The following is a 23,094-nucleotide window of genomic DNA, read 5'->3' as shown; positions in this document are numbered from 1 at the left end:
TCAGTGATCTGAAAGGAAGAGAAAAAAGGGAGAAGAGAAGGTTTTGGAAACAAGCAAACACACAACCAGAGTACTTTAGGTATCAAGGAGTAGTAGGCAGCTACTTGCTGGTGAACTATTAAGATGTAGAACTTGACATGTGCAAAAACAGAATTGTTATGATGTGTCTTATGATATTACATAAGTTGTTAAACTTTAATGGTCATTTTGAAAGAAATAATATTTTGTTTTCTATTAGTGTGTCACCACCGTCACCGCCTTGTCAACTCCATAATATGGATTTTTTTGTTTATTTTTCTCTTTTGAAGAACCGTATATTATCCTCCCTCATGATCTTCCAATAAAAATACGTAATTTTCTCAATGTGTCATTTGCATGCTGCTAAATATGATTGTTTCTTTTCTGAAAATATGTATGACTGTAACGCTACTAATAAAAAGCCAAAACAATCTTACTTTTAAACATAGTATAATTCGTTTGAAAACATATGTGCATAAACAATAGAACAGAGATGCTGCTAATAGTCAAAATAGCTGAAACAACTTAAAATATATATTTTTGCATTTGTTTGTGTCTGATGGTGTTGACAAAAACCTTGCACTTCTCCAGCAAAAATATAAATTATTAAAAAATATTACACCTGGGAGATTGTACCAAAACATGGTGAGACAGCCAAAACTTTGTGTAACAATTATATGTAAATATGTTTGTTTGTTTTTTCAAAAAATATATTTTAGAAAATTAAAACCTGTTTTGTCCCTAATCTCCGGAATCACTGATACACATATTAATACTTTTAAGTTGTAGAGTTTAATCTGCCTGTAGGAACAATGTGAATACTGCTCCCATGACCTCACCGGTCCGTCCGTCTCTGATGCTGCCGCTTCCTGCTGAGCTGATTAAAAGATCGGCTCCGTGCTCACGACTGCTCATCCTTAAACTTGTTACCTCAGTTTATCTGGTCTTCAGGTGATTTTATCCAGCTGTTTTTCACCATTAAGCTTTCCTCACCATGGCCCTCATGTAAAACTTCAGTATTTATCGATCTGTCACTTCACGGATATCAGTGTTACTCACACCTTTAGTGTTCGCGCCATCTTTTCACCATCTATTTCCTCCTCGCTCTCAGATGTGCAACTGATGTAAGGATTCATTTAGAATTGTCATTTTATTGCTGGCTCTGCAGATCTTTCGTTTAAATAAAAATCGCTTCTTGAAGAACTGAATCTTGGTTGTGGCATATTCTATCTCAGAAGCTATTTGATTTTTCTCCTTTTCTTCTCGAATTTAAGAATCAAATTTCTTTCTCATAAAGTTTTCACTTTTTCCTCTGATCAATATCCTCTGACTAAAAATTATAATTTGTCAAACATTTTTGTTGAGTAAACAAACAAAACAAAAACGCTTTTCTTCTTCAGAACACAAATTAAACTTTATTAACAGTCTCACATTGACAAAAAGACTTAGGAGCATAAAAAAGTTCCTCTAACATTTTCATCATCTCACTTCTTTATTTATAAAAAGTACAAACAGAAAACAAGAGCCAGGAGTCAGAGACAGGAAGCAGGCGAGCAAGTTATCAGGATGCTCCGGCTGGTCCCGGATAATTAGCACACCCGCTCCTAAAACAGACTTCCATAAACTTTATTCACACAACAGTCACGCTGTCATCAGGGGTCAAAGGTCAGTGGACGACAGAGTTGAGGGGCTCAGCTCTGATGTTTCCTAAATCCAGAGTGGAGTCCGTCTCCTCATCGATCTCCCCGATCACCGCACTGTAACCAAAACAAGAAAAAAAACATGTAACCACGAAAACAAACGAGAGGATTACAAACAAAAACAAACAGGAAGAACAAATAAAAACAGAAAGGAAAACAATAAACAATGATAAACAAACTACATAACAGAACTGTTAACAACAATATTTTTTGTTCATTAAAGTAAAACAACATGTAACAAATCTATATCAATCATGTATGTATGGATCCCCACACATCATTTTCCTTATCGTTTAAGAATAAGAGTCTTTCTCTTGGTTTTCCTTCATAAAAATAATTTTAAACAAACAAAAACTAAACTCTGATAGGGGTACCCGGATCAAATGTGCAACCACAGCATTCATCCTTAAAGCATCACAGAAAAAAACTTTTACATTTTTTTTCTTAACTCTTAATTATTAATTATCCTGTTTTGCAATAATAAATTATCTTTATAAAATAATAAAATTGGTAAATTATGTTACCGTATTTTCATGACCATAAGGCGCACTTAAAAGTCTTAGATTTTCTTCAAAAAGTGCAGCGCGCCCTATAGCGCGGTGCGCCCTATGTGTTGTAAGGAGGACGTAGTAGAGAACACCATGAGAACGCTAAAGGGTGAAGTGTGGGCGTTGATCATATATACCGGACAATCGCACATACCTGTATAAAAGAACAGGTATGTGCATTATGTGGAACATCGTTGTTTTAACAACCCTGAAAATGGCAAAGAGACACGCTTACGAAGCACAGTTTAAACTGAAGGCCATCAGCTACGCGGAGGAACATGGAAATCGAGCAGCGGCGAGAGAATTTAAGATCGATCATCGAGCAAAGAGCGAGCGGGAGAAGCGTTTCGACGGTCACCATTCGGCTAAAAGCAGTTTCACTAGCTGAAGAGATGAACATTGAACATTTCCAAGGAGGTCCGTCTTGGTGCTTTCGTTTTATGAAACGGTGCCATTTTTCCATCCGGACCAGGACTACGGTAGCGCAGCAACTTCCAGCGGATTATAAGGAAAAGCTGGCCATCTTCCGCTCCTACTGCAGCAAACACATCGGCGACAAAAACATCCAGCCCAGCCACATCACAAACATGGACGAGGTCCCGCTCACTTTTGACATCCCGGTGAGTCACACTGTGGAGAAGAAGGGGACCAGCACGGTAGCGATACACACAACGGGGTATGAAAAGTCTTCTTTTACTGTTGTGCTTGGCTGCCGTGCTAATGGACAGAAACTGCCGCCTATGGTGATTTTTAAGCGAAAGACTTTGCCTAAAGAGAAGTTTCCAGCAGAAATCATCATTAAGGCAAATGAAAAGGGCTGGATGGATGAGGAAATGATGAAAGAGTGGCTGAGGGAGGTGTATGTAAGGAGACCAGGTGGTTTTTTCCACGCATCACCATCGCTGTTGATCTGTGACTCTATGCGTGCCCATCTCACAGCCGATGTGAAAAAACTTGTGAAGCAAATGAACTGTGAGCTTGCTGTCATTCCGGGAGGCCTGACAAAGGAACTCCAACCGCTGGACATCGATGTGAACCGCCCGTTCAAAGTAAGGCTGCGAGCGGCCTGGGAGCGATGGATGACCGGTGGAGACCACAGTTTCACTAAGAGTGGAAGGCAGCGCCGGGCGAGTTACGCCACAATTTGCCAATGGATTGTAGATGCTTGGGCTAACATGTCTGCTGGCACTGTTGTTCGAGCTTTCGCAAAAGCCGGCATCGTTTCCGAGGAGCCGCACGGCACGGAAAGTGACTCTGACGGTGAAGACAGTGAACCTGGCATGTTTGATGGAGATTTAGCGCAGCTGTTCAATTCAGACACAGAGGATGAGGACTTCGATGGGTTTGATTGATGATAAAAATGTGAGTACCAAACTTTGTTTTGCTCCTGCTTTATTTTTAAATATGCACACTTGTATGCTTGTGTGTTGTTGATGATGACGATTATTGGTAATAAAAATGTGAGTACCAAACTTTGTTTTGCTCCTGCTTTATTTTTAAATATGCACACTTGTATGCTTGTGTGTTGTTGATGATGACGATTACCGGCAATAGAAATGTGAGTAAGGTACCGAATTCAGGTTTGCTCCCGCTTTATTTTTAAATACGCATACGGTACTTGTATGCGCCCTATGGTCCAGTGCGCCTTATGTGTGTGTTAAATACAGTAAGGGCACACATAACTGAGACTGCGCCTTTTAGCACAGTGCGCCTTATGGTCGTGAAAATACGGTAATCTGATTCTGTAGATTAAAATTTACATTAAGGCCTCACTAATCTTTTGTCTTCAGTATTGATTCATCATCAACAAAGGTCAAACGTGACTTACACGTTGTCGCCTCGGACAATGTAGAGTCCCAGCACCACCTGCTCGACCCCCTGACTGGAGCTGAACACTCTCTCGTGACTCTCATCCAGGATCAGGTTGATGGTCTGATCAAAGCCCTTCAGAGTGCCCTGAAAAACAAACAAACTGACATGAACACAACTTACAATAACAAAAAGTTAACATCCAAAATAATTCTGACTTCACTGAATCCCAAATATTGTGAGTGGTGGAGTTCTGATGAGGATGTGTTCAGACTCACCACAATCATCCTGCCGTCCGAGGTGACAATGGCCACGGTACCTGGATCAGCACGAGTTAAAGAAACAGCACCTTTATGGACCAAAACCTCTCTAATATTATTCAGAACCTACAAATAGAAACAATTATCATCACACAAAAATTGAAAGCTATCCCGTCCACCCATTCTGGCCACAAGAGGCGCTTGTAACCTTAGCTTATGTCTGTTAATGAGCTCCAGTTTTAAAACTGTAGGTTATATGGTTCCAAAATTTAAAAAAAAAGAAAAAAAAAAGCTTAAGATTTTACAATTTTTCAAAGTGGTCCAGATGTGATGAGTCCTGATGAATCAAACTGTGAAATCATTTACAGAACTTCTCTGATCAGCGGGTCCAAATAATATAAACACAGCAATAAAATCACGAGATTTTCCTTCTTGTGAATGTGAAATCTACATTTAAGAAGTCTGAACATGTTTTAACTCAGCTCTGAGCAACCCGTTTCTCACAGACATCTATGAACTGCCGCTAATTAACAAAACAAGTAAGTATGCAGCTAAGCTAACTAGCATTTTCCCATTCATTCAGAGGGTTTGCACATTAGTGGCTAACGGCGGAAGGATACGGTTAATGTAGCTCTCCAGCGCAGTGGACATCCTAAGTCCCGGGCTCGGTGTCTATTTATCCAGCGGGGTGGTCGACAAATACTTATAGTGGTAGTCCGGTGACAAAATAAAACCGTGCGCACTCGAACAGCAGCAGTAGCAAACGGCTAACAACACACTGGAGCGCAGACTAGAGCAATCAAACACTGAGCATGCACGAGAGCAGAGCGCCGAGCGGAAGCGTCACATCCGGTTTGTGTTAACTCAAAAAAGAAAACAGTAAAAACTGCGAAACTTAAAGAAATTTAAAAAAAAAGGTGGAAAAATGGGAAATACAAAAGAAAAAAACGTCAAGTTTTCTAGTAAATTTGTCAAGTTTATAAGAGAAAAACAAAATTATGATACAAATTGGTAAACTTACATGATACAAACTATTTTTTTGACTATTTCTTTAATGACTCTAAAACATTAAATATTTATTTTCTCGTTTTTCCACCCTATCCCTTAATTTTTATCTTTAATTATTTTAAATATTTCTTTCCTTCCTATGCTCCATCATAGTTAATAACCACTTTCTGTTTATTTCAATATATTTTCAGAGCCCTCAGATGCTTCTTTGAATAGTAAAACTATTTATGACTCATTTCTGAAATATAAATGATGTGATCCACAAACAAAATGCCCACCGGAAGTGATGTCATTTCCTGTAACTAGAAAAATACAAACATATTTTTACAGTTATGTGGTCCTCACAGGAAAGGATGGTTAAAAAATTATGACGATTTTAACTAATATAAACTATTAGCGTAGATTTAACTACCAAACACAATAATAGGCATTTGAAATTAGCTTAACATGGAATAAAACAGTTTTGGGATCTTTGGATAATTAAGGAAATCTAGTTAATGCTCTCTAAATGCACAACTATTACGTACACTTTAATGTCATTTTGAAAAATTAAAATGGTGGTAACCATGAAGGTGAAGATGTCCAGGCTGAGTGGTAAAATGGTGTTGAGAAACTTTCAGCACAGGAAAGACAGGCAGGTCTGCTTTGCTTTTCTTTCTGTCAAAGACGTAAAATTAAATATGTATTAGGAAAGAAAAATCATAAATAAACTTGTGTGTGTTGATGTCAGACAACACACAGAGTCCAGTTCTCCCAGCAGGTCTTCATCTTTATTGTTGCTCAGTAATCGTCCATACAAAGGCGGGTGGAGGAGAGCAGTGGAGCCCGACAGGACAAACAACAGGAACGTCATGCTACCAAAGTATTAAATTTGTACAAAAATACTTTACAACATCCCTGTTCCTTTAAAGAAAAATACAGTTTGGTTGGTTGGTGAAGCTACATGGAAACTAATCTGACCCACTATTTCAAATGGCAGTGCAATGCGTGTGTGTGTGTGTGTGTGTGTGTGTGTGTGTGTGTGTGTGTGTGTAGGTAGGTGGATGTCTTGCTGAGGTGAATCACTAGAGTGCAAATCCCTGCAATGTTATACACACATACACACACACACACACATACAGGCTCTAACAAATACACACCCACACACATGGTAATGTTAATACATGCGCACAAACACAGTGTGTATGGCTTTAGGTCTCACTCATCAAACCTTTGTGAAGCCACACCCCTCAGCCGTGTGGCTTGTTCCCATTGGTGGAGCAGTTCTCTTGGCTGAACCTTAAAACACTAACATCTATGTGTTAGCCCTCAATTCAAGGCATTAGCTCTATATTAGCAATGTAAACCATTTCCTTAGACCTTGTTAGTTCTCTTTAATCAACCTGTAACTACTACCTCGGCTAAATGCTAGCTGCAAGCTAAATTATAGTTCATGTTAGTCATGTGCTAACATAAACCACAAATCAGTAGAAGCTGACATAAAACTGACATACTCTCTTGTTAGCAGACATTTTTAGCTCCTTGGTTACCCGTTATGTTTACCTACCTACAAACCAACCAAGCCCTTGCTATGTTAAGTTGTAACCACACCAGTAAATAAGTGTTGAAAAATTGTACAGCTAACTTACCACCCATGTACTATGTGCAACTAGCCACATGTTATAGTTAGCTCTAATGCTCTGCATCAACTACCACATGCTAAACTGTAGTTCTATTATTTCCCATGTTAGCTTTTTGCTAACAAGAGAAAAACTTTGTTTTGCAAATGTAAGCCCTATGTTAAAGGTCTGTAAGGGCTGTGCTGGCACTAGCCGTGCGCTAACATAAAAAGTTTAGGTTTGGATAGCTCTTTATTCATATGGTAATTAAATTACTTATATGCTTATTAACTAATAAATATAGCAAGAAATGGGTGTTACACATAGAAAGCCTAATTTTCTTGTTCTATGTGTATAGTCATGTGTTATGGTTAGACTAGTCCTATGCTCAATGTCTGCTAGATACATACTAATCATGTGTTAGTAATGTCCTCAGACCAAGTTAGGCTGCTCACTTGTCAGTTGAATTTGATGTGTGGTATACTGCTTTTGCTAAAATTAGAAACCGTGACTTAGTACTAACCATAAGCTAAATAGCTCTGTTATCCCCATGTAAGCTATGCATTAACATAAGCCAAAAATCTGTAAGAGATCTTCAATGGAGCTGAAATACCCTTATGTTAGCATTGTCTGCATTACGTAAACCCCGTGTTCAACATCTGTTGGTCACATGCTAAAATGTATTTCTGTTATCTGTTATGTTTGCCTAATGCAAATAAGAAAAAAAGTCTTTATTTAACACATTAGCCCAATTTTAAAAATGGGCACAAGTTGTGCTTAACTGTGTCCTGACATACAATAGGATGTTACAATAAATGTTAGCTTTGGCTAGCTGTTTAAATATATGCCAACCAAGTTCTTTCTTTGTGATTAGCTAATAAACATAATAATAAATGGATATCAAACACAGCCAGCCTATGGTCCTTGTGTTATGTCTGTTATGATTACGCTAGCCCTTTGTTTAGTGTCTGCTAGCCATATGATAGCTATGTCCTTAGATCAAGTTAGCCTGCTCAAGTGTCAGTGTAATACCAGTGTTTCAGCCTTTTTCTAGTCAAGATGCTAAAAGACAATAATTAGCTCTACAGCTAACCGTACCTTAGTGAAGTGCAAGGTTTGTGCTAACAATACACAGACTGTGCTAGTACTGGGATAGCTGTGTGCTAACATAAAAAAAAATGTTGGTTAAATTTAAGCTTTGGTTAGCTGCTTTTACCCATGTGCTTACAAGTCTCTTGCTATGTTTATTAGCTAGTAAACATAGTTGGGATAGTAGTTTGTACTGTGTATATAATTATGGGTATGCTCTGCGTCTGCTAGCGTAATGCTAACTACATACTAGCCATTTTCTTGCAAAAAAAAAAAAAAACCCATCTGAGCTTTTAGAAATTTTTGGGTAGACCAGAACAGCCAATTACAACTATCCACATAGAAACAGCCAATCACAATGCTAATCCAAAGCACAGCAGCAACTATTGGAGTGTTTGGCTCAGGGATGCTGAGGGAGGGTTCTGATTGGCCACTTTAAATAGTGAGTTAAGACTAAGGTGAAAGCAGGAAGATGTTGACATCACTCAAAAATAAACACTCACTCACTCTCTCTCTCTCTCTCTCTCTCTCTCTCACACACACACACACACACACACACACACACACACACACACACAGTGTTTACTGTCACAGGTTTCCTGTTTTAACAGGATTTTTTTTCTTTTGTAACATAGTTTTTGTGATTATGAGATGGTGTTTTCAGGGTTTGATGGTTTTTGATGTGAACAGCGATGGGGACTGAACTCTTTTTTTTTTCTTTTTTTTTTTAAATCTATTTTACATATTTTCTGGTTCAGTCACCATGGAAACAAACAAACAAACAAACAGAATTGACAACAGTCAATCAAAAAAAAAAAAAACACACCAATTGATTAGCATAAGAGATCACTGTCACTGGGGCTGGGGAAGGGGAAGTCGGGGGAGGGGCATGCGTGGCTTCGTCCTGGAAGCTGATTGGTTGTCTTTGTGTGTAAAAAAAGAACCAATCACAGACAGGCAGGGAAGGAAATGTTTATGTTTCTGATTGGTTCCAGCCAATCAGCTGAATTTTTCAGAACTGCCGTCCATCATCCTGGCTGCCTATTGGTCAGGGGGTAGATTTGGTGGGGCTTGAGGTGGGAGGGGCTTAACTGGCCTTGTGTTTAACATGTAACATACACACACACAGACACGCACACATACATACACAGTGTGGCCAGTCCAACAGGTGTAAACAGTAGAAAAAGTATTATTGAACTTGCTCAGTGTCATCATCATCATTATTATTATTGACAGCGTGGTTATCGTAACTCTTCCAGCCTGTAGCTCGTCCATGGCACAGAACTAAAATCTTAACAGTAAACCCTTCGTTTCATTTAGGATGCTCCGATCAGTATCAGCTGATCATTAGTGAAAATGCACAGATTTTTTTTCTAAAGGTAAAATTCACAAATAATTATTTAAAAAAAACATAAAGAAATTGTCCTTTATATTATATATAAACAAATTTCTCTAGTTGACATATTAAAGCATATAAAGTAGCTGTTCTGGAGCTTTGGATCCTACCACATGTCCTCCATTAGCAGATGGAGTGTGCCCAGTGTTGCAGAGGTTCCTTTTTTGTGTTTTTTGTTTTAACTTAGCTTGCCAAAAATTTAAATTAGAAACTGCATAATTAAGAAACATGTTTATAGGAAGTAGCCATTAATAGATGGTTTTGCACAAAATATTTCAAACTGTTACTTTTAATGGGAGGCAACGCATTCCCAAATTCCTAAGAAGATATGGACTATAGGCACTTTTGGACCAAAAAGCATCAAAGATGTATAGCTTTCCAAAATACACTTTCCAGATATACTAAGCTAAGCATGGTTTGCAGATTCTTTTCTATTCAAACTGCCTACATACCAAAGATGGACAATTTATTTTCCCCAAGGGGACACATGCTAAACTGGGACTGTTTTGGAGGGCTGCACCAATAAGCTGAAATAAGTTCTGCTCAATATTATTTTTTTCTCTTTATAAGCTCATTGGTGCAGAGCTCCACACCAGTCCCAGTTTCTTATGGCCTCCTCCTGGAGCATAGATATGCAGAAGTGATGTAAAAGCTGAATAGCATTAAGTATACATGAAAAATCAAATTACCTTGCCCTCACACAGAGCCAAGGTAAAATTATTTCTCTGTGCTTTGCTCCATTTTTTAATCGCTAAGAGTTTTATATACTCAGCTGATGTTACACCCATTTTTATGCAGGCTTTTTAAATGTACTTTTTTGCAATTACCTTCTGCAAATTTTAACCTAAACTCTTTACCACAGTGATTTATGTGTTGAAATGTTTTGAGTTGTGTGATGTCAAATTTTTAGTATTCCTTTCTAACCATACTCGAATTTCTTTTAGAACTTTAGTGATGGCTAGCGGTTCTCCAATCGTGCATATCATGTGTATCTAAAAAACTAACAAAGGCTTGTTTAACAAGACCAATAAAAATTTCTCCGGTCCGAAAGCACCTTATCTTTGTCTTTTCACTAGCTTCAAGCTGAGGCGCAACAAACATCATAAATATATATGCAGCTGCAGGTTTTCCTGCTCAGTAAAAACCAGTATTGTAGACATGATCAAAACAGCAAAAGGTGACCTCTAGCGACCACATAAGGTATTAACCCAAGAATGGCTCCTACAAGTATCATGTTTCAATGTCCAGCTCTGGTTTAAAACTTTAAAACAGTGTTCATCCAGAGACCAACATCTCTGCTCAAATGCTAACTTTTCTCATATTATTCATCTGTATAGCAGCAATGGTTAGTAATAATGTAAATTTTGTGAATGGCGTCATAAAATATTAGAACTGTCAGTTGTAATTTATGGAGAATTTAGGAAATTAAAGTGATAGAGAGCAGGTTACATAAAATATAGCAGCCGTTCAACAGTGGAGCCAAAGTACAAGCCAAACCTTGTACAGTTTTAGTTCAGTAAAGTGCAAAATCGAACTTGACTAAGTGCTAGTTATTATTTTTCCAATAGAATGGTAAATAAGAATGCAACAATGTTAAAACCCCTCAAAGCTGTCTGTCAACCTCTGCCAAATATTTAAACCAAACTACTGAACCTTAGTGTCTGAATTTTATCTGGTTATCATGAAAAACTACACCTGGTAATGCCCACAGGAATAAATCTCTGGGTTGCCAGACGAACTAGCTAAGGAGGTCTTTCCTTTTGTACTGTTTAATTTGGATATCTCTTCAGGTTTCCATGTCATGTTGAGCCTTTATTTTAAGGAGGTACATCTCATCATAACCTTATGAATCCAACCTTGTATACTTGCCAAACCTCACCTAATCCCAACCATTTTTGAGCTCGAACTCTCTTTCTATCGTCATTTCCACTTATACCCTTTCTTCAAAATCTGCAGTTAACCAGAACCATTTTTATTCTCATCTCTTAAACCAACCTTCTGGTACCAGTTTCTTGTGGGATCTGTACCTTCTTGTTCGAAAGCTTCTTTCTTTAAATCTATGTGGGGCAGTGCCTAAAACTACCTTTCCATCAACCTTCCAATGTCAAGCATAACTACTTGGAAAAGTTACACCTTCAGTAAATTCAGACTTACCGTCTTCTGCATTCTGAACAATCTAATTTTTAGTGTACTGAGGACCAGTTATTTCAGCTGGTTAAATATCAAATAGAAGACTTTCATAAGGATTTCTTATACACAAGCATAAGGATTTAGTAATCAGTATATGTTCAGTAATATCATCAGATGTAGACACTGATCAGAGCATCCCTAGTCTCCTTGGCAACTGTTATGCCCATCAGCAGGTTTCGGTATCTGGACTAGTGTCCCATCAGTCTTTGTGCTGCTGTGGATCTCGGCCAAATGCCACAAATCTGGTTCTAGTAGGCCCAGGATCCAGGATGGACTTCACCAAGCACTGGCCATGGCAATGGCACAGTATCCATAGTTCCTTGGCCAGTGAGACCACAAACATGAACCATGCTTTGACCAGTAAGACAACTAGATTTGCCTCTGGTTTCACTAGAAACAATAGCCATTGTCCTGATCCCACTAAGACCAGTACCTGTGTGTCTTGGTATGCTAAGACTATTGGCTCAGGTGCTTGTTTAGTAGGACTTTGGTGGAACCTGGAACCATAATTCCAGAACCCATGTGTCTTCAACCTAGAATTCTAGGCTTCTAGAACCAGTAACCATCAATCTTAAAAGAGTAAGACCATTGGCTGCGGCACTGACTTCATAGGGATATATTTCTCGGCTTGTAGACCGTTAAGACTATTGGCTGTAGTTGTGGCTTCAGTAGAACCAGTAGCACTGGCTCTGGGCTAGAAGGACCAATAACTATTAATCTTAGACCAGGTAGGCCAGTAGCCCCAGTTGTGGCTCTAATAGGATCATTAGAATTCTGGTTCCAGTGACACTAGTAATACCAGTATACAGAACTGGTTCAGGTTAAAAGGTGTGGAGTTGCTCCAGTCCATCACTGTGCTTTCAGGCTGCTTTAGCAGTTCAAGGGTCAAACTATAGTAGTCAAAGGTCATCCAGAGGGTGTGTGTAGCACCATGGGCGGTCTACTCCGAACCAGTTTAAACCAGTTTTAAATCAGTTTGATTCAACTTTGTTGTCCCCTTTTTCCTCACGGTCTCTCCAGTCTGGTGTGGTTGAATCCAGTGTGCCATAATTTTTGTCTGCTATAAGGAATTGTTTGTAACCTGCCCCATCCCAATCCCTGCCCCAAAGCCATCTCCTGGTTGGCTCCACTTGATTGGACCACTGTCCTCTCCCTGGCCAACAGAGAGCTCTGAGGGTCCCAGGTCACTGCCAACTGGCTGAGAGGGGTGGCTGCTGTTGGTTGTGCCATCGGTGTGATTGGCCATCAGGGTAGAGGAGGAAGAGGATGAAGGGTTTCGGCTGATTACAAGCTCCAAGCGGTTTGGAGACTCTGCAATCAGGGGAACTACAAGGCAGCAGTCAAAGTCCCTGGTCCGCACATGGTTAATCTGTAAGAAAAAAGAAATCTTAATTTAAACCAAGAAATGAAGAGTTGAAGGCTGTGGAGAGATTAGTGAAACTGGTATATTTTTGTACCTGTAGTATTCGGTCATAGGCTTTGAGACCACCCCGTTCCGCTGGGCCTCCGGGTCGGATGTTATTAACATAGACGCCGCGGTCCAGCAATCCATCAGAAACGCTGAAACCAAAATCCTCCAGGTCTGTCGCCTTCTCCAGAGTGAGCTATGAGTACAAAAACACACCTGTCAGTTAATAAGGATCACAGGGTTTGTGAACCTCCCTAAAGAGAGCAAACACAGGCCAAACATTACCTTGTGAAGTTCCACAGGGTTCTGGTTTAGGATGTCATTTACTTCCTGTCTCATCTTCCTCATGGCGAAGGCTCGGCGCTGAGGGTCAGAAGGCAAGGTGTTGGATCGAGGAGTCACCTGAGAACAATCACAAGAAAGTTGTCTTCAAAATCAATATTTCACAAAATAACACATATCACAGAGAGAGGTTAAAGGTCAGCGGCATGTACTTGTGGTCTGGAGTTGCTGCGCTCCTGGAAACTCGCCTGGCGTCCCAGTGTGCTCCGCAGAGGGGTGGGATCATGGTTTAGACTGAGGGTGGAGCCTGACATGATGGTAGCCTATGAGAGTCAATCAGAGAACAGCAAGCGCAAACATCCAATCAGAACCGGATAAATAGCAAACATGGTAATTAAAGATTGCTGCCTTTGAAGCCAGGTGGCAGGAAAGGACCTCTTTCTAATCATACATCACTATTATCTACTGTGCCTCTACTGATGTTTCTGAATTTCCATTCCTAGGATCTGCTGCTGTTTTTGAGCAGGCTCAACTGTTGTCACCATTGACTGTTTTAACTCATATTTACTGACAGGATCTATTGTTTTGTACAGTTTAATGGCCTGTAATATGAAGCAGGTTCAACATAACAAGAAAATCTGGCTTTGCTTACTCTGATATCAGCAAGCAGCCACACGAAGGTGGTTATTGGTACCATTCAGGTCTATACAGTAAACTGTTTGGGGGAGTTTTTTGGCATACACTCTTTATATTCCCAGTGTGTCATTATGTTTTCCAGTGCTTTTAGATTTCATTTTAATATTTATTAACTGTGGAATTTTCTAACCTAGCAGTAAGTTTGACAACACCTATCAGGAGCTGATGATCTCTCTATAATAAACACACACCAGCCACATTTTTTTTTCTTTTTTTTCGGTAAACCTTGCTATTACCTGGTTGCAGAACTGTCTTAATTCTTCAAAGTCCAAGTTGGAACTTCTTAATGTCATCTTGATAACATGTAGAAATGCACCATGTCATTTCTACATGATTGGGTGATTAGCTAATTGCTTTATTAGGTATACATGTTCAGCTGCTTGTTAAAGTGTCTGGTAAGTGTATATTACTCTATTTAAGACTTATAGGAAAATAAAATTGCTTTAAAACGGCAGTTTTCCATTTTTCTTACTGGTCATTTTCAGGGAAAGAAAAACTACATACTAGTCATCAAGGTGTGAGGGATCTTCTAAGAATCAATACTGATTGATCAGTAGACTAATGCAGGTCTCTTATCTCAAGCATAGCCGACATAATCTAATAAGACATGAACTCTGAAAGCTCAGCATTCAACCTGAAGTTAGCTGGCTAATCATAAATCCTGCTTCGTAGTACAGACCTCTACAGATAGATTCTACTTTTGAGCTCACCCAGAGGATTTCAACTCTCTGACTGTCAATGTTTGATGATTGTGCTTATTTTCCACATCACACCCGTTTTTTTTTTTTATGGCTAAGCTTCCCAACCGATGCCCACTTCAGCCAATCAGAATCAAGAACTCATCAAACGCATGCATGACTGACAGATCTGCTTCATGACTGGCAAAAAAAAAAAAAAACTACCCATGAGGCCTTGCGCAAGCTCTCCAAGCATGCCTTGCTCAAACTGCCATGCCTGGTGCAACAACATGACTCTGCCATGTGACTGTGTTTGGAAGCTGGGTGATGTCACTAAGATGTCACAATGACGTCACCATGGTCTGCTGTTAGAATGCAGTTAGAGTCACATTCAAAACCAGCAAACATGTCAGATGTTTGACAACGCTGGAGGTCCAGTTAGAGGAGACAGAAGAAGAGGAGGACAGGAGGAGTTAGTACAGGGGAGGGAGGATGGGGAATACCAGAGTGAGGAGGTGTGTCTCCTTTCCAGACTCCTGGAAGAGAAGGAGTCTCTTTTTTACTTCTGTGTGCCAGAGAAGGTATAAACATGTAGTTCTTTCAGCATGAATTGGACAAATATGACTAAACTTTGACTGTCAGTCCTCAGGGCTGAACAATAAGCCTCTCATCAGTGTTCACATCACTACATGATTATTTGTGTTAACAGTTTTTGTCCAGTTCAATAATTAAAGTGATCAATATTTCAGTTATATTTGGTTTGTCTTCATTCTTGTGGATGTGTGATGTGGTTTTTAAGTGTTTCTGTGGATAAGAAGAGCATTATAGTTGAGCTCGTTACAGACGATCACAACTGAGATTAATGACTTCCAGCCTGTGTTGCTGTTCAGATCAAAATATCAATGTCATCCTGTAACAGTGCGGTGTATTGGGCACAGGAATGCTACAACTGTTTATTACAGAAGGTCTATACTGTAACTTCTCCAAAGCCAAGTGGGGAGACTTGATCTGGCTTGCTGTCCAAATGTTAAGTACTTGTGACAGTGTGGTGTATGGGTCACAAAAAGTTTATCTGTTTTTAAAAAATGCTTAATGAAGACTGTAAAAAGTTCACTTATGTTGAGCGTCTTTTTCAAATTGTGTTGAAATTGTGGACTTCAACCTACAAACCAGTTTTTAAATTGTGTTAATCAGCAAAGTAAAACCGCAGTTATGATAAATATTTTATGCCATACTTCCTCAAAACTGTCCTCATATTTAGTGCAGGAAGAAGCTATAAAAATGGGATTTTCTAAGGACAGTGACAGTTCTATCACAGAGATTTGTGACACTTAGTGTGTTTGGACTGTGTTCTTAGTAGTGGTGCAACGGATCAAAAATCTCACGGTTTGGATCGGATCACGGTTTTAAGTCACGGATAGGATCAATTTTCGGATCAGCAAAAAAAGAAAAAAAGAAAAAATGTTAACATTTACTTATTAACTTATTTAAGTATTTTTTGCCTATTAAAAACATTCAACTCAAGACTCATTCCACGGAATTATATAAAAACAAATTAAGGTGCAATGTAGGGCAGTACAGGGCTTTGTATCTACCACTCCGCTGTGATATAACGAGCGGTCACGTAGCTTTCCGTTGCCCCGGAGGTCGACCCATTTGTAGTTGGGCAACAGAAGATGCCTGCGACAGTTCAGCCATAACTTTAAACTTTTCCTGCTCATACATGCCTGGGTACGATCTTGTCACTGAAGTGGACGCGCAACGGGATATCATAGCGTGGCTCAAGCACGTTCATCATAGTTTAAACCCCTTGTTTTGCACAACGGAATACGGCCTCCCGTCTGCAGCTAAACACCCCAGTAGCTTTTGTAATAGCTTTAGCCCGGTCGGATTGGGCAGCAAAGGGCTGCTTAAATGCCGCAAACTCCTCTGCTCCTCCACTTGGACCGCTTTCGCTGACCATAACTATTGCTTGACAGACTGACCACGCACACCATACACATACTTTTTCGAATCTTCGGATCACGTGCATGCCGAACCGTAGAGTGGGATTGGTTCGGATAACGGATCAGCCGTGATCCGTTGCACCACTAGTTCTTAGTGTGTAGGGTAGTTTTTGTTTTGTTTTGTGTGTCATAACATTGAGACGACTACTGAATGTCACAGATGCCAGCCAACAATCCACCAATGGCAGACTGCAGCGTAAACGCTGTCTCCTGGTGATCCACAGGAGGAGTTTCTACACCTTCAAGGTGTCAGGCCTGTGATGTGCCCCCCTGTCTTATGGTAGACAGGAATTTAATGTAAATAACTACCACATTTGTACAATTTGAAATTTACAATTTATATTTGCATTTCAATGTTTGTGGTTTTCACACTAATAAAGTCTAACTGTTGCAACTCTGATTTTTTTTTTTGTGTGTGATTTTAGGTCAATTGTGTTAATACAGTATGTCAAAATGAAAAATAACTGTAAAGACATACATGTGAGATTTTATTGAAAGTAAAATCAAAAACCAAATAAACTCAACTCCAGAAGGTTAAAAAATTAGCCTTAATCCATCATCTTTTCAACATTTTTTCTATATCTTCTTTGAGAAAAGCCGGCCTATCAAACTTCACAGTGTAGGTGCTGGTATCCATACACCAGAGGGCGATGCAGAAAGGCATTAGCATCTGAGAATTCTTCATTTGCTGAATAAAAATTTCAGAAGCCTTACTCCTGCTAATACTCAACTCTTACTGTAAATACTTCTTCTACTGCTAACACTTCTCACTATAGTAGATTTCGTGGCGTTCCTCACCTCCAGCTCTCTGAGGATGCCGCTCTGTCCACAGGTCTCCAAGTCCTCCAGAGCCTGAGACCAGAAGTTCTCCTCCTGGTCTGGTTCTGTCCCATCATGTCCCACATTAAACCTGAGAGGGAAAGGTAACAGGTCAACCAGTCAGCATGATGGGCACACACACACACACACACACACACACACACACACACACACACACACAGGAAGCTAGTGGTCATGCTGGAGAGTGTTTTTTTAAAAGGAGGGGGCATGGGCAGTGATGACATACACATCCACCAGGTATTGATATCGGTGTGGCGGGGGTTAAAGGTCACCAAGTGAGGGTATCTGCTGGAGGTTACTGGGTGTCACAGAAGACTGTGTGTGAAGGGTTAAAGGTCAAAGGTCACTGTGGTACCTGCTGTCAGAGATTAGACCGCTGGGCAGATTACAGCCTCTGCAGAAAGACACACTACTGTTATTGCTGTTAGCTCAGCGCTACATACTCCATTGTTCAGGATGAGGAATGCTAACAGCTACAAAAGATATGCTGCAAAATGTATCCGTGCACATCCATCTTCAGGCCTCTCTTCTGATGTGCTTCTGGGTTTAAGGGTATACACATACTAGGCAAGCTCAGTTTGTTTAGACTGATCTTATCACATAGTTTGAGCATCAGTGTCATAGTTTCAGTGAACTGCGCCAGTTTGTGATGTAGAGGAGGAGGATCGAGTATCTGTACCCTCAGTATTTCATCTGTATCTGATAATTCATGGGAGAAAACTTGAAAAATTGCATTCTGAGTAAATTTGGAAATCACTATGTGGCATAAGTGGCTGCTCAAAACTAGTATGAAAAGCATATTAATCCTTCTCCCTCCTCTGTAACAGTTTTGAATAATTGTGTTGATCAAAGTACTTTAAGCCCTGAAAACAGCTTGATTAAACCTGGAACAGTTGAATACTGTCTGTTATATAACAAAGGTTATTACAGTTTTCTTTACTCAAGCTTTTATGTTTTTCACTGTGCCGTTCACTCAGTCTCTCACCCTCCGAGAGGTGGGCGGTCCCAATCGTCGTCATTCAGACCCAGATCCGACAGTGGATTGGCTCTCTGGCGAGTGGAAGATGATGATTGGCTGTTGCTTGTCTTGGCGCTGCGCCACTCGTGGAAACTGTACAGTGACGACTGAAAAGTAGGAGCTACACACACCAGCAAAGGAGAAGTGTTTCATTACTGAGGCATTAATGAGGTCAGCAGAGGTCAGAGGTCGGTCCCTACCTGGGGTGGTGAAGCTGCTGTCCATGTTGGATCCATCCCAGGACTCCACAGCGCTGTCCACGGACGGCAGTGTGCTGAACGCTCTCTGGCTTGTCGGAGGTGCAACCATGACAACAGGCTCCTCCTCCCCATCCTGGTTCTCCAGGTTAGGCCCCACTCCTGGCCCCAGACCCGAACCAATCACGCAAGACTTTGGGCTTGACACTGCAGACAGACGGAGTACGTTTGTCAAACCGCAAATGTGCGTTCGTGAATATAAATGTGTAAATCTGTTACTCCACTGGAAGTGACACCGTGTCCCGTCCCTTTAATGAGCTGTACGTTCAACTCTTCCCCTACCACAAGGGGTCGCCACAGTGTTATGGGTAGCTCTGCATCTTTGATTCGGGAGCTTTATTCCCTTCCAGACAACAGAAGGGACTGAAAAGGGGACTTTTCGCTTGTTGGGTGCTCGTTTGCACCACCAAACTATGGAGCCACTTAATGACCTGTACAAATAACGACCATCATTCAAACCTCTCCATGAGGTGTTAACAGCAGCGATGGCATAAAAGTGCAGGTTATAAAACTTCCCTAATGAAATCTTTAAATTACGGTAAATTATATTCAACATGTGCTCTGTGGAGGACTGTTTATAAAAATGGTTCTAATTCTTGAACAGTTAATGTTTAACTTTGTCAAACAGCCTGAATTAAAGCTTAAAGTCTGACTGTTCGATTTAACATCCACACCACCGCCACAACTTCAAGCTGGATAAAACACAAAGCAATAAAAAGGAAAGCTGATGCCGAGGAGGGAGACTGGGTTGTCAGTTTCTTTTTTCAAAGATCCTAACTGGTGCTGATATTTTGATGTTTGAATCATTTGAGTCACAGAGGGGGAACAGAGGCTTCAGAAAGTCGCTGAAGTGGAACGATGCATTCAGCCACTGCACAATGTGTCTCTCTGAGGCCATCTTAAAGCCATGGAGCTGTAAAAGGAGGTTTCCTTTTCATGTGCAGCCGGTTTCACAGCAGAAGGCTTGGCAGTTTGGTACAGGTAACTACACGATCAAAAAGCTTTTACTTTTCTTTCTGTTTAAAATGAAAACTCCCACACAGCTGCTGTAAGATCAGGACTAGAAAACAGTCTGTGGGCTGCTTGTGTGCAAGAACAAAACTTATAAGTTATTATTTTGCTCTTATATCAGGACATATTTGTTACAATTAAATGTCCAAAGCTGGTGAAACAGGTGGTTGTGAATTATTCTGCTTTATTAATAGTTTATAAAGGCTACTGAGTGATTGTTACTGGTTAAGTAAGCTGTATGAGACACACTACACAAGCCTGGCTCTTGATGTGAATCTCATTTCCTTGTGTTTTGCATTTGCTGTTGATGCTTGTGATTATGAAAGGTGTTTATGGTGTGAAAAAAGCATCTACGTACGTTCTCCCTGCTTCTTGATCTTCAACGTGACCGTCTCACCCGCCTGCTGCAGCAGACTGATGGCTTCACTCAGAGGTTTCCCCTTCAGGCTGCTGCTGTTGATCGCAAGAATACGGTCGCCTACATGGATCGCACCAGTCCTGTAAACAACACCAAAACACAGAGAAATATACACTCAGGGTTCAGCAACTCAAAAATCATACTTGACAAGACTTTAAAGAAGACTGGAACTGAGTTAACAGTCTCAGGGAAACACAAATATACTTATACACAAAATAGAAATGAGAATCATTTCTGTAGGAAAGAGGTGAAAACCCAATTGATGATGAGGAAAATAATTATTTTTAAACAGCAGAGGGCGACACTCTCCACTTCATCTGGCATCCTAAGCTTATCATGTCTGTCACGGTTTCACTCCATATTTCATTCCTCCAGTCACTGATGTTATTTTTAGAAAGATGAAAAATCTTTTCTTATTTAAAATTTCCTTAATTTTTTATAGTGAGACCATTTAGATGGCCTGCGCTGATACTGTATTTCCTATTTTATACATCATTAAACATAATCCCTCAGATTTAGGCAGCCAGCTTTAGCATTTCCTCTGTTTACTACCTTTGACATAAAGATGGCGTTTACACAAACAACCCTGGTTCTAAGCTTCTTAGTGTCTGAGTTTCTGTAAATAAAATGCCGTATTAAGCACAGAATGTATTTAATACTAATCCAGAATCATACATAACACCAGCAGGGAACTACTAAAGACAATAGAGCCTGCACTAATGATAATAATAATAATAATAATAATAAACATCTATTTATGGCACTTTATAGTGAATAAATGCGATCCTCCAAATAGCTGAAAAGAACAGAAAACTAGATGTGCTGATTAAGTGATTAAATAATCCACAAACTTGACATGTTTTCTACAGGTGTGACCTGTAATTTATTTTTTATGTAATGTAATTAGAGTTCATGTGCGTGCACCTCTCTGCCAGCCCCCCCTTGCTCAGAGAGGAGATGATGATGGGGTCGAAGGGCTCCTCGGTGCCTGAGATGGTGATTCCCAGCGGACCACCATAGCGTTGAAGCTCCACTGTGTAAATGATGCTGCCAGACACCTCCTGTTCATCTGAAACATTCAATAAAGATCGATTCCACATAAGGTCAGTGGTGAACAGATGATCAGGAGAAGATGGCATGGGAAGGGATGATGTGGTGACACAGACTAAAACACGCTAAAACTAAGCCAGAAGTGCAATGTTTGTCCTGAAAGTAGCATTAGACACCTCCTTTAAACCTTGAGTAGGTTTTCAGGGACTTAAGGGCCCTGTGTACCCTTAAGAGCGGCTGAGGACATTTAGAAAACCTTGACTGGGATCTATATCGCCATTAAAATGTTCTAAAGGTTATCAAGGTCCAGGGTCTGCCATAAGTTTAGTGAAATCCTCATCAAGGTCAAATTATTCAGCAATGTTTGAGTTAGTTTTGAAAAGAAGAGCCACCCTGGTAAGACACTTGAGAGTCCTTGAGAAGTTGATGGCAGATTTCAAGCAAACTGTTTGCTTTCCAGTCGTCCTTTAGGACGGTTGACGATCCGGCTCTACATCTAGTAGTAGTAGTTCTAGTAGTACCTTAGTAAATTTCTGTTCGTCCTTATGGATGATCGAGTAGATTTAGAAAATATGAATGGGGTCCTGAAGGATTCAGGGATGTTCTAGTTGGTGTTGAAGATACTTAAGATTGTGCTGGTCCCTTAGAGTCACTGATAAGGTTTGAAAGAATTTGGCCATCCTGAAGATCACCAACAAGATCCTAAATGTTTTTGAGAACATTCAGTTTTTGGAAGAAGATTTCAAGAATAATGGATTAGTTTCTAGTCCTCGAAGACTCCTGACAGTCAGGTTGTGATCAAGTTACGATTAGATTTCATGTTTAAAGAGGTTTTAAGTTTAACTTAAAATGATACAAGACAAATGATTTCAAATCAGCTATTGATCTAGAGAGTTTAGGACCCCATCAGGACTCTCTAAAGTACAATAAAACTGTCATAAAGATGCTAAAGATCTCAGGATTGTCAGAAGATTAGTGAAGATTTTATGAGCACCAGTTTGGCTCCTACATGCTTTTAAGTACCACTGTCTTTTCACTTATTCAAAAGGATTTAGGTGTGACTGTTGGTGTTGCTAAAGCTCTTTAAATATGATCTTTTGAGGAGAATTTGGAAAGGTCCCACAGCTTATTAAAGTTGGCAAGTAGGTCACCAAGGAACAACTCTAGAGGTTCTTTTTAAGGAGGATTAATGATACTGTGGGCATCCCTGAAAGCTGGTTTATCACTCGGCCTCTTGCTTTTGGGAATAGACTTAAAAGCGATACCAGAGTTGTCTTCATCTTTGCGGATCTTCAGTTTGACGAGCTCCTCACACTGCTGGAGGATCTGAACAGCTTCCTCCATGGAGCAGTTCTCCACACGGATGTTATCAATGGCCAGCAGCTTGTCTCCCAGCTCCAACGTCCCCGTCCTGAAAACACATTCAGGTAAATTAGAGGAACAAGTTTAATAAAGAAGTCAGCTGAGATCGTTATTATGTCATATTATCATAATCATGACTGCAGTGCATCTGCTTTATGGACAGGATGGAATTTTGCATTAATATCAGTTCTTCAACATATGAAATATAACCTTACAAATTTTACATGAAGATATGTTAACTTGTACATGAAATAGGTAAGATAAGCTAAGATATTGCTTTGGGTTTAAACCACGAGGTACAACTTAAACCAATTTTTTAGGCTTTATTTGTTTACATTTTGGGAAAATTAATCCCAATCATTTTACCTAATATCAGTTCTTTTTTACTAAAATGCAACTTCAGTCCTGAAATGGTAAATCCTGATGATACTCATGCAAGTTCTTTAATTCATG

The 23,094-nt window shown here is 39.9% G+C and overlaps 2 protein-coding genes across 8 annotated transcripts in view; both read right to left on the bottom strand.

Moving 5' to 3' along the window:
• Window positions 1-1,410: 1,410 nt before the first annotated feature.
• On the bottom strand, window positions 1,411-5,172 carry lsm8 (LSM8 homolog, U6 small nuclear RNA associated). Its single transcript, XM_040035901.1, has 4 exons — window positions 4,956-5,172; window positions 4,354-4,394; window positions 4,095-4,222; window positions 1,411-1,775 (listed from the first exon to the last, which is right to left on the bottom strand). The coding sequence occupies exons 1-4, from the start codon at window positions 4,984-4,986 to the stop codon at window positions 1,685-1,687; spliced, it is 291 nt and encodes a 96-aa protein (XP_039891835.1). The 5' UTR covers window positions 4,987-5,172; the 3' UTR covers window positions 1,411-1,684.
• A 922-nt stretch (window positions 5,173-6,094) lies between these two features.
• The window catches only part of grip1 (glutamate receptor interacting protein 1), a 54,142-nt gene continuing 37,142 nt past the window's right edge, over window positions 6,095-23,094 (bottom strand). For 3 of the 7 annotated variants that reach the window (XM_040035891.1, XM_040035894.1, XM_040035893.1), the window contains 10 exons: window positions 22,545-22,690; window positions 21,154-21,298; window positions 20,170-20,309; window positions 18,744-18,947; window positions 18,511-18,664; window positions 17,484-17,595; window positions 13,519-13,629; window positions 13,310-13,426; window positions 13,074-13,220; window positions 6,095-12,985 (listed from right to left, as the gene is read on the bottom strand). In XM_040035891.1, coding sequence (XP_039891825.1) covers window positions 12,677-12,985; window positions 13,074-13,220; window positions 13,310-13,426; window positions 13,519-13,629; window positions 17,484-17,595; window positions 18,511-18,664; window positions 18,744-18,947; window positions 20,170-20,309; window positions 21,154-21,298; window positions 22,545-22,690 — 1,585 coding nt within the window. In that variant the 3' untranslated portion in view covers window positions 6,095-12,676. Of the gene's footprint in view, window positions 12,986-13,073; window positions 13,221-13,309; window positions 13,427-13,518; window positions 13,630-15,182; window positions 15,216-17,483; window positions 17,596-17,880; window positions 17,920-18,510; window positions 18,665-18,743; window positions 18,948-20,169; window positions 20,310-21,153; window positions 21,299-22,544; window positions 22,691-23,094 lie in introns of all 7 variants that reach the window. The other 4 variants (XM_040035892.1, XM_040035888.1, XM_040035889.1 and 1 more) reach the window with 3 other exon arrangements.

The sequence above is a fragment of the Simochromis diagramma genome, unplaced genomic scaffold (assembly GCF_900408965.1).
Source record: "Simochromis diagramma unplaced genomic scaffold, fSimDia1.1 OVJJ01000816.1, whole genome shotgun sequence".
NCBI classification, from domain to species: Eukaryota; Metazoa; Chordata; class Actinopteri; order Cichliformes; family Cichlidae; genus Simochromis; species Simochromis diagramma.
The sequence above is the reverse complement of the archived record's forward strand: the minus strand, read 5'-3'. Positions and strand labels throughout refer to the sequence as shown.

Bases quoted from the DNA above. Each gene is read 5' to 3' on its own strand.
- lsm8 (XM_040035901.1), bottom strand. From the start codon at position 4,986: ATGTCCACTGCGCTGGAGAGCTACATTAACC. The intron at 4,395-4,955 runs GTATCCTTCCGC...GTGCTGATCCAG, and splicing joins GCTGGAGAGCTACATTAACC to GTACCGTGGCCATTGTCACC. The intron at 4,223-4,353 runs GTGAGTCTGAAC...TTTGTTTTTCAG, and splicing joins CGGACGGCAGGATGATTGTG to GGCACTCTGAAGGGCTTTGA.